The 15073-nt window shown below is 41.7% G+C and overlaps 1 protein-coding gene across 3 annotated transcripts in view; it reads right to left on the bottom strand.

The window, feature by feature from the left end:
- Positions 1-15073, bottom strand: part of LOC119415252 (partitioning defective 3 homolog) — a 369801-nt gene that overhangs the window by 91168 nt on the left and 263560 nt on the right. For 2 of the 3 annotated variants that reach the window (XM_037682421.1, XM_037682420.1), the window contains exons 19-20: positions 7915-8145; positions 6777-6996 (exon numbers count right to left, since the gene is read on the bottom strand). In XM_037682421.1, coding sequence (XP_037538349.1) covers positions 6777-6996; positions 7915-8145 — 451 coding nt within the window. The remainder of the gene's footprint in view (positions 1-6776; positions 6997-7914; positions 8146-15073) is intronic. The other variant, XM_037682423.1, reaches the window with a different exon arrangement.

The raw sequence follows: 15073 nt of genomic DNA on the forward strand, positions 1-15073 counted from the left end.
TCCATCCATCCCATCCATCCATCCATCCATCCATCCATCCATCCATCCATCCATCCATCCATCCATCCATCCATCCATCCATCCATCCATCCATCCATCCAATCATCTTTACCCGTGCCGTCTTTTTCGGGTTCAGGGGTTATTGGTGCCCATGTCCAGCCATCACTATGTTAGAGGCGGGGGACATGCTGGACAGGACTCCAGTCCATCACAGGGACACATAGAGACAAACAAGACAAACAATCGTTCACTCCCTCTCTCTCACCTAGGGACAATTTAGAGTCACCAGTCAGCCTAACATGCATGTTTTTGGTCTGTGGGAGGAAACCAGTGTACCCGGAGTAATCCCACACATGCACGGAGAGAACATGCAAACTCCACCCAGAAAGGCCCGGTCTGGGATTTGAATCAGTGACCTTCTTGCTGACAAGTCAACTGAGCCACCGTGCCACCTTTGGATGAAACAAACAAAGATAATAAAGATCCTGCACCACAGTTGATGTTTAATGATTTTCACCCTCGTAACATTTATTCATAACAACATCAGACTGACGGCTCGTTTTATTACCACCAAATTACAAAAGGTATTCTTAGAATGTGCCCAGGCGAGGCTCCCTGCGTCGTGTTTCAACAAACTACTCTGATCTGAAAACTCTGATCAAAAGATCAATTTAGGATTTTTCTTTTTTTCCCAATCTGTGGATCTGACGTAAAACGTTTGTTACAATAAGAAGAAATATTCCTTGAAGGAATGAACACTTTCTGACTCGGATGGCAAAGTTTCAAAGATGTTGTGTGATCCGTTAAGTATGCGACGGGATCGACTCTCAGCAACTACCACACCAAATGTTAGTTCAATAATCGGGAAATTTGACTGAGCTGAAGTAATTTTTGTGTTTGCTACAGATTAGCTGTGGTGACCGTCTTGGATCAAAAATAATCAGCTAAGTGCATCAAATGATTAGTTTTTTGAAAGTTTTGTTAAAATCCATCCAGCAGCTGAGATATTTTGCTAACAATGCTGCCCACAATTTGCGACGGCAGGTGAGAATAACACATCAGCTGCTGGGCGTATACTTTAATTTGGCACAAATACACTGACATAGTAGAGACTGAACAAAAAGTGTCTCATATAAATTAACCCGCGTGTAAGCTTTTTGTCTTTTTCTTGGAATGACATCATTTATTAAAGTCATGAACCTCGACCGACAGGGGTGACATTGAGGGAAAAACCTGGCGATGGGAACACGGAGGAGAAGAAGCCGCAGCAGGAAGACGAAGCGACGCTCCATCAGCTGATGGATGTAGCTGCAGCTGTCTGGGACGCTCAGAGTGACAGCTGAAGCTAACGCTAAGAGCAGGAGTGATGGATCTCTGCGAGGGACGCCTGACACGCTCTCTCTCCACGCCACTAGCTTTCATTAACAGCCCTTTAAAAACAGCCTTGTCATGCGCGCAAACACACGCGGAGATTTATGACAGCACGGGAAAACTTCGCCGAGGAGACAGAATATCAACCGAGACAGCAGAGAATTTTATCATCGCGTATTCAGAGCACGGAGAGGCCTGCAGCGGTCTGATGTAATCAATAAAGAGTCGTCGACGAGTTCTGTGGTCTTAAATTTACATTTTGAAAAGTAATTCATTCAGATGGTCCGAGGTGTCAATTCGAACCTGTTTATTAGGAGTAACAAACAAAAACAAGTCTCTTTAATGGTGTCACCGGTGTCTGCTTGGACATGGAGGTCATAAAAATTTAGAATTGACAAAATTAAGTGTTGACTTTGTTTCCACCAGCTCAGACACACAACGTGGAAATAATGTTAATTTTAAAATAAACCTAGGCTTAGAGTTAATAAATGCAATTCATTCCACATTAAGATAAGAAAGTTTGGCATTAATTTTGTAACCATCAAAATTGTTTTTATTTGTTTTATTAAAATTAACCAGGGAACGCAAGTAAATCTTTACGTTTTTGTAGAAAGATATTTAAGTGGGTAGAAGAAAAAAGTGTATTTTTTATTTGCTTGTTCGAGGTAGCGCTGAGTGACGGATCCTGGAGAGCATTTTATCCATCGCCAGGTGCAAAGGGGGAGCCAGAGGGGGGCCAATGGTGGCCTTGGTCATAATAGATTAATCTTCAGCCACCTCAAATAATTTGAAAAAATACCGTATTTTTCGGCTTATAAGTCGCAATTTTTTTGCATAGTTTACATGCCCTGCGACTTATACACCAACACGTCGTATTTATGTTTATTTTCCCATATTTATAAACCAATTTTTGACTGAAATATGACCGTTTTTATTCGTCCTGACAGTGAAAACAATACCATTTACAGCCGCTAGATGGCGCTCGAGTAGTATGGCATGCCGTTGTGTCATGTAATAGGTAAAAAGTGGCTATTACATGACACAATGGCATGCCATAACCTGCCACCTTCGTCCAGCTCCGGGATCATGTCTGGCGCAACCGTGAAATCAACTTCATTTCGCTGCGCTGTCCCAGTGAAATGCAGCTAATTTGGCCATTGAAGTGCATTTATTAAGTAAAAGATCAACTGAGACACACCTTCACTATAAAGTCGAGCAAAGAATTTTTTTCTTTAGGTGGTTAGCTTGTTATATTTCGAAGAAATGCACAGCGAGTCGTCCCTCTGTGGCCCTCTCGGCTTTGGAAATGCAGCCGATTTGATCGTCAAAGTGCATTTATTAAGGAAAAGGTAGAATGAGACGCACCTTTACTATAATTTAGAGCAAACACAATCGTTTTTAAGTGTTAATCTCTTTAAATTCTTGTTAAAGTCCTCCCGTGCACATTCCCGTGGCCACCATTTGGCAGCCAATTGATCTTTTGGCACAACACCGGCCCACGTTTCTGGGTTCTCAGGGTGACGCGTAATAGACGCAACGTATTTATGTTTTTTCTCCACTTCATTAGACATATTTGGACTGATGCGACTTATAAGGCAAAAAATGAGGTATTACTCTTGAGCAATATAAAAACTAAAAGCATAGCTTCGTCAAATGATCGGGGTGGCTAGTTTAGTTTACATATACGTGCACAAACACATGGTGGTGGCCATCTTAGATTTTGATATGACAACCTAAGTTTTGGACCTTTTTTTACGGTTGGCTGGAGCCACACAACAAAATGGAAGTCAGCATGCTGCTTATTTTTTAAGTATACAGCTCACAAGTTAACATCTATACCAGTACATATACGGTGGCAGCCATCTTGGATTATCACGTAGCAATTCAATTTTCGAAAGGCACCTTCTTACCATAGATGTAGCCACACACCGAAATGGAAGTTGGTAACTCACTTATTATTATTTTTTTTAAGTTATAGTGCTCACAACAAGCATGGATGGACGGAGTAATTTCATCTCTTTGCTCTGCGACGGGGGACACGAAGAACACGAAACAGACGACGGTCCTAAGTCATAAAAAGACAGCCCTCACTAGAACTTTCTCTGCTTTTAAACTGCTTGTTCTGACACTCGTTGAGTTACATTAATTAGCCCTGCATAAATAAAAGTGAGAAGCACCAATCGATGTGATTTGGTCTTACGATTGTAGTAACCGGCATGTGGATAGAATATAAATATTGAAAAAAATTATAATAATAATAATCAGATGACTGAAAAACCTGAAGAGTGTTTACGTCTAAAGCGCCCATTCCCAATCAGAATGTATCCCAAGTTCAAACTGTTGCTCTTTAAAAGCAGAACCTCCTGCCACATGTCTGCAAGCCATAACTAGCTGTAGACTCAGCTGGTGCTCCATGCAACAGATTACAATGAATACGATCTCACCAGCAGCTGAGACCACCAAGATCAGAGCATGATCCATCAGAGTCCCTTCACCCGTGACAGATCTGAACTCGAGCTTCTGCAGAAAACCGTCAGCAGACAGAAAAGGGGACGCAAACAAGCCTCATATGTGGCTCTTGGTGCATCACACCATAAAGATTGTAACAGTGAGATTTCAGGCTTGTTCACTTGTTCATGATGGGAAGAGATCCAAACACACACACACCTCAGCAAAAAAATTAGTGCAGCCCTCACATTTCTGGGCAACAAGCGTCTTAGCAGCTGCCAGGCTAACAGAGCGGGTGCTGCTGCTGAGTCCAAGTGATGATCAGAGAGTGAGGGAGCCGACTGCAGAGCTGGCAGGCTGCGCTGCTGGCAGCCGCTGCTGGTAATCATGCTTTGATCGGGACTGAGAGTGAGGCCTCCGAGGCATGAGAGGGTCAGGCTGTGGCAACACTGTCGATCACGCACACACACGGTCCTCTGACACCTCCAGGTTTGCAGCCCCGCCCCTCATCCACACATCAAAGTATGATCTCTCTGCCGCCAAAACGTTGCTTCGCCCAGGAGCTCCTGCCACGCCTTGCAGCCGCCGCCGGGATCAAACCTGCTCTCGTTGCGCTCGGCACTGTGACGCGGCGGTATTTTGAAGAATAAAAAAATAAGAGAGACTTTGTTGTCTGTGCTGTGGGACAGCAATCATTAGCATGTTTCATCACGACAGGCTGACACAAACTGAAACGTGCACATTTTCAAACCTTTGGAGGAACGCTTTTAGCTAAGAGCTCACTTTAGCGTGCGCTAAACTGCAGCGCCCACACGTCACCTGTCAAACTCACAACGAGGGAGGTTTTTGTGCTTTCACATTTTTCTGGTAATGCTCTGAACGTTTGCTTGTTTTACGTTTTTTTTAAAAGCAGTTCTGATTTAAATCACGTAACTTTTTCCTCAACTAAAAGCATGAAACTTGACTTTTATAAATGCATTTGGGAGTATCTTGATAAACTCGTTTGCACACGACCTAAAAGGTGGACGATTATGTGTCTGCGTGTGCATGTGTGTTAGCAAAATATCTTATGAAACCTCAAAGTAATCAACGGATCTACATCTACAAATTATTAAGAAGTCAACCCAATTCAAGATGGCTAATCAACGATAGAAAACACAGAAATAGTCGTGACACAATACAACAATTTTCTGCAGAATCAATAAAGTTCTATCTTATCTTATAGCCTACAATTGTTGTGGTAGTAGCTGAGAGTCATCCTCAACGTGTACTTCCAGTGCTACAAACTGCACAAGATTTTTGTTGAAAACCTTTTTATGCGAGGCAGCAGGTGACGTCAAGGAATGACAATTTTATTCCTAACATATGATGTCTTAATATAAAATATAAAACACACATACAAAAAAAAAAACCCCAACAACTTGGGAACAATTGCTGCTTATTAATAAAATACTTTATATCTGATAAAAGCCATGCTGACAAAACAAAAAAAGAAGATAAAACAATCATGGCTGCAAAGAAAGAAGAAGGTGGGGGGAAATAATCCACAAAAGTAATCTTGGAGTATAATTAGTACTTTTGTCCTGTTGATCCCCCCCCCCCTCACAGAAAACACTTGCAGTTCTTAATTGGCTCTCGCTGACGTGGTGGCGTGACAAAAATCCCAACATCATCTTTTCAGAATACAGTAATCCCTCGCTACTTCACAGTTTGACTTTCCCGGACTTACTGTTTCGCGGGTTTTCAACGTAAGATAGTACACGACACACGATTGGCTGATTGATGGAAGGGGACCAACCAGAGCATTGTGCTGAGGGGCGGATTGGCCATCGGGAGCACCACGACATTTCTCGGTGACCTGGCCCACTCAGTGATTGGCAAGGGGCTGGACTCTCTGCAATGTTGTGACAGACGGCCTCAGAAAGAGAAAGGAGGGGGCGGGTCTATCTTTCCCCATCACTACTACTCAGGGAGCTTCAGTGAGGCATACGTGAGTGAGTGGCATGGATTGTTTATTAAAAAAAAAACAATTGCGACCCGAACCGAGCCTTTGGTCCAGCCCATAGGTGATCACTGAGCGGGCCAGGCCACCGGGAAATGCTCCAGTGCTCCTGATGGCCAGTTCGCCCCCAGGCGCTGATTGGCTCAGTAACCGTAGCTCCAGGGAAGGATTTATAAAGCCTTAAAATATAAATACTAAAATAAAAATAACGTCCTTACTTTGTGGATTTTCACTTATAGCTTTGGTGTCTGGAATGTTACGCAATAAGTGAGGGGACTGCTGTACATTTGTTTGCCTCTTCTCGACACAAGGCCTGGGCCGAACGTTTTCTCAAAAGGAGAGCGCTCAAAGTGTTGATTGATTGGTCAGAAGTTTGTGGGGTTGTTTGTTAACGCTGAAACGTGGTCAGACGTTCATCTGCATGACTCTTCAAGACAAGAAGACGGTGAAAAAGCGCAACACTCCTCTAGGATGGAAAGTGTGCAGACATTCCACACGAAGGAGTCCATCTGCTGAGAACCGAGGCACTCTTCAAGATAGATTAGAGGTCAAACGTCGGATGCAGGGATGGAGCGGAGACCGTGGCAGGAAGAAACCCGTGTGGTGACGTATACCGCAGCGGGAGGGGTTTCTCATGAACTCTGTGTCTCGTCGACTATGAAATCTGTGTGTGAAAATTAACTTCCTGCAACCGCGAGTCGACTGTTCAGCTTCGGATGGAGTATGCCGGCCCCTTAAGCCTATCTAACCGCCCCCCCCTGGCATTATGGAACAACTGATTGCAGTGGATGATGATCATTGATCAGTTAGATCTCAGTTAGATTCTGAAAGCTAATAATAGTTTGAATCCTCGTTCAGACAAGTTCAATACTCCTGTGGCTCTACAGAAAGCAGCAGATTTGATTTGTGTTAAAAAATGTTTTCTTGTTCTATCAACAATGAGATGCTGTTTTACCTGAACATGTCCCCGAGTCCCTTCAGCATGCCTTTCTTGGGTTTTCCCTTCTCCTTTTCCTTCCCTCCTTCCTGCTTCTTCTTCTCCTTCTTCTTCTCTTCCTTTGAGCGGTTGGTGCCGTTGACCAGGGGGTTTTCTGGGCCGGACAGCGGCGTTTGGTCGGCCACGGTGGACACAGACTCTCTGCCTGATCGTGAACTCTCCTCCGTGTCTTCCTCCACTGAAGAGACAGTTTTAAAGATGCCAAAGCAGAGAAAGAATGGGAAAGAAATTGTTATTTTAACCAATAGAAATGTGATTTTTCAGACACATTATAGCACATATGAACAGAAGAAACCCTAATAAACATTAATCTATGTCATGTCTCTAAACTACAAGAGCCTGGGATGGTTTATTAGTCTGAGAAGTGTGAGAAGAACTTTGCTTTGTAAGGAGACAGAAACCTTTAGCAACCAATTTACACAGACTTAATTGATAAATAACACACTATTTAATATTTTATTGTGGCTCTAAAAGTGTTAGCCAATCAAAACAGCTGAAAAGTGCTGGAATCTGAGCACTTTAATGTAACAACCATCTGTGGTATTATGTCGATTTATCATTGCTCATTGCATTGTGCTTCAGTCCTGCAGAATTAATGAAAAGTAATGCTTTCATAAGCTTTTCCTAAACCAAACGGCTAAAATAAACGTTTATTTCTTGGTGTAATATTTGTGCATCACAGCGCAGCTTGGTATGTGATGACCCCGGCTAACAGAGGAATGTCTTTAATATCTGACGCAGCTGAGGTTACGCCCGGACTCGTCACACGGCCATCGCCACAAGCGCTGATCGAACCAGCTGCTGGATGTGAAGCTTTAGTCAGGATGCTGTCACGCTCATGCACATGAAGATCGGAGGAGAGTTTTAGTGGCTGACACCTGATAGTAGCTTTGTTAGAGTTGGGATCATTTAGCAAACAATAATGCAACGTCATTGAGGTCAATCATGCATTCAGAGACTTCAAACCCGTTTTCAGGCCGAAATGACCTGCTGCGGTTCACTGATGTGCCTCTTGACCAAATGGATCTCCACTCGAACGTGGCTCCAACAAACCTGCACCGGTTTCACGTTTCTACTGAATATTCTGACATCTTACACGTCTCCATGCCCTCGTCGTCTTCCTCCATGGCAGCCGGTCGGTCATACGATTTGTCGATGGCTGCTCTGAAGCTCTCGTTGCAGCCACGCCCCCTGATGATGCGTGGGCGGGGCCTGTGAAACGGGAGGTCACCGTTGAGGGTGACCTCTGCAACAGCTGTCTGGAGGCTCTCCAGGGAGCTGGACTTCTTTAGACCCAGAGATGGTCCCACATCCTTTGTGGAGGAACCTGAAGGGGTCAAACAGAATAAAGGTTAGTCATTAATGAACAAAATAATCCGACAAATTCAAATTATCAGGCAGATTTAATTAGAAATCTTAATTTTTGTTTAACCTTAGTATTGTTTAACTTTTACCAAGGCGCCTTTATATGAAAATGAACATTAGTTAAATTTTTCTTTGCAACTTTCTTGTGAAAATGTGCAATAAAAATGTGGTTAATGTCTACATTTGATCTTTAAACAGGGCGAACTGAGTGGACGGCGCGGCTGAAAATGAGGTTGAGGTTCGTCTAAAATGAGGTAGAAGCAACAAATGCTGAGAAACGAGCGACAAAATGCTCAACTTTTAGAAAAGAAAACAGCGAGAGAATTTTAAAACGCCAAGCTTAATCTAAATACGGCTATTTATTTTTATGAAATGAAAAAATAATACATTTAAAATAATTCATTTTTTTTGCTTTTTGTCTGTTTCAAAGGTCTGCTGCTACAAAGCCTCTTAACAAAAACTGGATACATCCACACCCGATTCATTTTTGGAGTTGACCTGATTAAAATTAGCTGCCGCAGCTAATCAGCGTTAGCAAACATAAGAAGACTACAGTTCAGCCAGTTTTAGAAATACTTAACTAAACTGTTGCGTGGTAGTAGCTGAGAATAATCTCCAGCACAGACTCTAAGCTGTAACGGATTGTAGTTAATCTTTGATTAAATTTTGACGTGCAAGAGGTGGGTGACAAGTATGGCAACTTTATTTATACGTGGAATTTATTTGAATTTGGACTGTCAGCCTGCTATATATTTACAATTTCCTAGTATTAAAATATTTACACCACAAATACAGCTCTGGAAAAGAGAGTTAACGCTCTTTGTAAATAAATGAGCTGCAACACGACTTTACTGATCACTCAAAAGGTTTTCTCCTATTTAAGATTTTCCACCAACGAGTCAAAAGCCACAAAACCCTACATAATCTGATTCTAATTATTACTAATTATTAATATGATTCAATTTGGCGTTTCTCTCACCGGGTACGATGATTTAAAGATTAGATGGCAAAAGTTACAAGAAATTATTCCTTATGGAGGATTTCATTAGAAAACAAAAAGACTTCAAGCACAAATGTTTAAAATATTGACATATTTTCCTGTCGCCTGTTGTTCTGTTACTGTGGGAGTTCTGCTCTGCCAGCTCCCTGCAGCCACAGCTAACTCGAACCAGCAGCGCCTGAGGATCATCGTCTTGTTGAACAAGAGGAGCATAAAAGGCTGCAGAGGACATCCAGTCAGCGCTGGAGCATTACCTGCCAAATGTAAGCAATCCCTGATGTCCTCCTCTGTGGACCTCGAGCTCTCCTGTGCCTCCACACCTTCCTACCACTTGTCTATCTCTTGCCATCGTTCAGACGAGCACCTTCTTCTCCTGGAACCATTTGAGTCAATTCTCCCCACTCCTACCTCTAATGTAAGAAAGAGCAGCAACAACATTATCGCCCCTGCTGACAGACCACTAACTATCTCCTTGTTCGTCAGGGTTCCAGCTCCCTCTTGGCCTCACTGAATGATTTATGTAAATAAACTCTAAATACATTTTGAGTCTGGTATCTGTTCTCCTCGGTCCTTGTATCTGGATATAGCCACAAATGTTACAGTACTGTATTTTTCGCCGTACACGTCGCATCGCCCTATAAGTCGCATCAGTCCAAATATGTCTAATAAAGTGGAAAAAAAAAACAAATACGTATGTTGATTCACCATATACGTCGCATCTATTATGCATCACCGTTGACAACCTGGAAATGTGGGCCGGTGTGCCAAAAATCGATTGGCTGCCAAATGGCGGCAACGGGAGCGTGTACGGGAGGACTTTAACAAGATTAACACTTAAAAACAATTATTTGTTTGCTCGACATTACAGCAAAGGTGTGTCTCAGTCTAACTTTTCCTTAATAAATGCACTTTAATGGTCAAATCAGCTGCGTTTCAAAAGACAATTTGCAGAAGCGAGCTCATGTAGAGGGACGATTCACTGTGCTTTTCTTCGAAATGTAACAAGATAAGTACCTAAAGATAATTATTTCTTTGCTTGATTTTATAGTAAAGGTATGTTTCAGACAGAACTTTTACTTAATAAAAGGACTTTAACAGTCAAATCAACTGTATTTCAGAAGTATTTAAAGCCTCGGTGCTCCGGGAGTGCGCAGAGGGAGGAAATCAGGAAGGAGGAACGCTGTGCATTTTTTTCAAAATTTAACAAGATAAGCATCTAAAACAATTATTTGTTTGCTCGACATTATATCAAAGGTGCGTCTCAGTTGAACTTTTACTTAATAAATGTACTTCAATGGTCAAACTAGTTGCATTTCACCGGGGTGGCGCAGCAAAATTAAGCTGATTTGACGGTTGCTCCAGGCGAGCTGGATGAAGGTGGCAGGCCAATTGAGTCATTAATAGCCACTTTTACCTATTACATGACACAACGGCATGCCATACTACTCGAGTGCCATCTAGCGGCTGAAAATGGTAGTGTTCAATGTTTTCAGTCTGAATGAATGAAAAGGGTCATATCTCAGCCAAAATTTGGTTTATAAATATGGGGAAAAAAAACAAAAATAAGTCGCTTTGGTGTATAAGTCGCAGGGCATGTAAATTATATAAAAAAATGACTTATAGGCTGAAAAATATGGTAATATAATTTAGTGTGCCAGTCCGTTTTTTTTTTTTAATTTACTGTTTATATATACAAGTTGTCTCATTGAGTCACGAGGACTAATTTTCCAGAGAGACCTGTTTTTGGTTAGTGTGCTAGTTAAGTGTTTTATTGCTGTCTGTTGTGTAGTGTGGCAGGAAAGTGGCAGAAGTTCGTCTGCAGCAGCAGCTCAGTCATAACTTTGTCCGTGAAGGTTATTTTACAGCGCGGCTGTTTATTGTCAACATGTCTGAACTCTACGGAAACCGCAGACCTTAAGAAACGGGGACATAAAATTCTCATTATTGGCCCCACTGCTGCTGAGGAAAGACCGCACAAAGAAAACACCTGGTACACCTGAGCACGAGCCCCCTCCTGAGGGACGATAAGCTCTGACACCAACACGCTGTGATCAAGCCTGGGTATCGTTTCCTAATCGATCGTGTGTTCTCGTGCGTCGCTCCTCCTGACTCGACTGCAAATCTCATTACGAGACGAGGCCGTAAATTAAAATAACCATCAGCAGAATTGGAGAAACATGACAGATTAATTAAACTAAGACAATTCCAATGGTTGTGCAGGCATAATTCTTTACTCCCACATGGCATCTTTCACAAGACGTGGTGAGGATGATAACTGGAGAGGTGAGACGGGATGGAGGTAAACCTAAAGTCTCCTGGGTGGTTTCACTTTGGAGCCGCCATGGCACAAGGCTGCAAGACCGGGCCGACCCAGCGCGATGTGGGACGAGAGAGATGAACTTTAATGACTTTAGGAGGAATACATGTTGAAATACGGAACGTACAAACTTAATCTTTCCGTTAAAAGAACATTAAAAGCAGCGCTGTCTAAAACAAACATGTCTTGTAAATGAGTCCTCGAGGCTCACTGAGACTAACCTGTATGAATAAAACGTTGAATTGAATGTTTGTACAGTGCTGTGCAAAAGTTAGAAATCCCAGCTAATCAATTTATATGTTGTGTACAAGCAGCCTGGTTCTTTGAATTGTGTAAAATGCTCTTGGTATTCTGGTGTATATTCAGTGAGCCGCCGCACAGAAAAACATCAAAACGTTTTAATTTAATAAAACAACTGGACGTGTCGTCTGTAGTTGAAGCAGATTAATCTGAATGTAGCTAAACAAACGGAGCATTTAGACCAGTTTAAAGCTTGGAACTAGAGATGCCTGATATTGGATTTTTGGCCGATTTCCGACATGCCAATATGTTAACGCTTATTTGGCCGATAACCGATACCAATACTGATATTTTTCCCCCCTAGACCTACTTACAGAGTCTACATAGCTTTCTCTGCTTGGAATTAAAACACTACATTATTCTGCATGGTCTTTGTCAGTTTGACCTGCTACCAAATGCAGATGCCAAAAATGGGGCTGAAAATGATGTAACGCTTCAACTTGGATTATGTTTAATGTCAAAATTAGCCGTGACATTTAATCTCTCTAACACATGACAACGCTCGAACAGTGCAAATTTGTAAATTTTCACAAATCTAAATTCAACGGCACGCGTGACGTCATAACGTTGTGCTGGCGTTGCAGACATCCTTGTCACTGGATTGTCATATATATGTTGTTATAATATATGTATAACATATATATATATAAACAGCACCTTTTATATCGGTTTGTTATTTTGATGGAATGGCCGATGTCCGATATTTAACTTTATCGCCAATATCGGCTGATACCGATACCATGCCGATAATATCGTGCATCTCTACTTGGAACAACACACTCTCCTGTTTTGAATTGAGAAAAGGCTCCCGATGGGAAGAGAAACACCTTCAATTCAAGTAAATGGTAAATGGACTGTACTTAAAGCACCTTTCTATCTTATTTCAAGATACTCAAAGCACTTTACACTACCATCTGTGCCTCATTGACCCGTTCATACAGCACTCTACTAGATCTCTGCAAAGCTAATTGAACCAATCACTCTAAAGAGACTAATCACACATCGGAGGCACTGAGGGTTCAGTGTCTTGTCCAGGGACACTTCAACATGACTGCTGGTGGACTCAAACCCCCCAGCATTGGAGAGCGATTGCTTAACCACTCAGCCACAGCCGTCCACTTCTACTCTTAAGAACAGAAGTCATGTCTTTTTTTGGGGGGGGGGTTGCTCTTGATCAACAGTTCTCCATCCTTTCTTTAAGCACCACTTTAACGATTTTCTTTGGGCGTCAGCTGCTTTTTCTTTCATTTCCTGTCCTTTAACTGATCCTGACACCATCTCGTCTCCGTGTCCCTGTGATGGACATGAGACCTGTCCAGGGGGTGCCGTCTCTTCCACAGTGACTGTTGGACATGCATGCACACCAGTGATCCCTGACGAACCGACCAGAGCAACTTTGTCCACGTTTGGGGAAGAAACTAAGACTTAAATTTTTTTTTTAACCAACTTTTGGTTTATTTGCGACACTTTATGCTTCTTCTGAATGGTCCTTTAGACCACGGTCCCCGGCTCAGAACCGGGTCACGTATAAATGGGTTCATCACATCAGCTGATTCACATGGTCTGATGGCGACCAGCTTTCCTACGAGGCCATGAAACCTTCAAAACTGCTTCAACTCATGGAGACGAAGCACCTTTCATTAAAATAAAAGCCTTTAGAGTTTATTTGAAAGAAGGTTTGTAAGCTCAATCATCCAGGTAGATAACAACAAAAAAGGTTAAATCAGGTCATCTGGACCAGTTTTGTTAAAACGTATTATTTGAAAGACAAAAAGTTGAACACGAAGATCAGAAACAATTATTGAAGGTCACCGCTTCATTAAACGTGTCTGCACTGAGAGCATTAGGTGTTATGGCCAACCGCACTGCTAAGGAGTTGTATTATATTAAATGATAAATTAAATAAATCACAAAACAATAGTAATATAAATGAAATTACTAAATATAAAATAATTATTTAAATTACAGGATGGACTTTACCTGTGACCTCCCCTTGCTCTCGCAGCCCTGCCGCTGGTGACTGGAAAAATTGTCTTACATAAATTAATAAGTCAATTAATTAAAATAACAACAGGCCTATTAATTTTATTTTATTTATCTCTTTGAGAGTCCATGGTAGCTCAGTGGTCAACTCAGTCAGTGCACATATAATCCTGAGGCTGCAGGTTCGAGCCCAGGTTGCTCATATGCTAGGATTTGGCTTTTTTAAATTTTTGTAATTTTCTTTTCAAGATAAAGAAAATAAAGCCTGATGCTTTTGTAGAAACGTATATTAATGTGCACTGTCCAGGTCAAACCAGCTAAACTGAACATAGCTAGACTATATTTGACTTGAAATTTGGTCACACATTTCAGGGCTGCAGAATATTTTAAAGTATTTAGTCTGAAAGGAGGAAAAATGCTTCATTTTAGGCAAACTCCAAAAAAAGGGACGCAGATTGAGGCAAAAAGGCTGAACTGGAAAATTGAATACATGCAGAGTGAACAAGCTCGCGGGTTAGCGGCCCCCCCATTTATTCTCATCAGCCTGTCCTGTTGCTTTAACGTCTCACTGAGAGCCGGCCTGATAGGCTTTTCACGCTGCACACCCACTTTATTTGAAGGCTTCGCCTGCTGCCATTCACAGCAGTCACACTTCACTGACGGCATTAAAGAGGTGAAAAAACAAAAAGGATGAATTTACACGTTGTTGGAGGCCTGACAAATGGCACGCCGCCACAAACACGAAAACTACTTTCAACCTTACAAAAGTCCTGACTCTGAACCTGGCGAAGTGCTTTCTTCTTAAATTCTGCTCAGTCAGACAGAAGTTAAAATAATAAATAAATAAAACCTGTTTTTAATAAACTAAAATGAAATGCTGCCAATTGATTTTAATGGGAAAACTAAACTAATCTGCAAAAACAATCCAGTCTGGAGAGACTAAGGTAGATTATAACCGAGGATTTTTACAGCTTGTAGTAAAAATTTAAATATTTCTACACAACTTCAACATTTATTTACATTTTTACGTTTCTAATGGTTTGAATTAATGTTCATAACCTAAAGAACAGCAGCGCCAGTCCCTCTGTTCACTGAAAACATTTGGGACTGAAAAAAATGGAAGGCAGGACGCCAGTACAAGATATTATATATACCTGGTGGTGGATGGGTTAAATGCAGAGACTAATTTCACCATTGTATGGAAACATACAGTGCTGACATTGTGATAACATTATATATATATATATATATATATATATATATATATATACACACACACACACACATACA

This window comes from Nematolebias whitei, chromosome 9 (genome assembly GCF_014905685.2).
Source record: "Nematolebias whitei isolate Nwh7 chromosome 9, NemWhi1, whole genome shotgun sequence".
Taxonomy (NCBI): domain Eukaryota; kingdom Metazoa; phylum Chordata; class Actinopteri; order Cyprinodontiformes; family Rivulidae; genus Nematolebias; species Nematolebias whitei.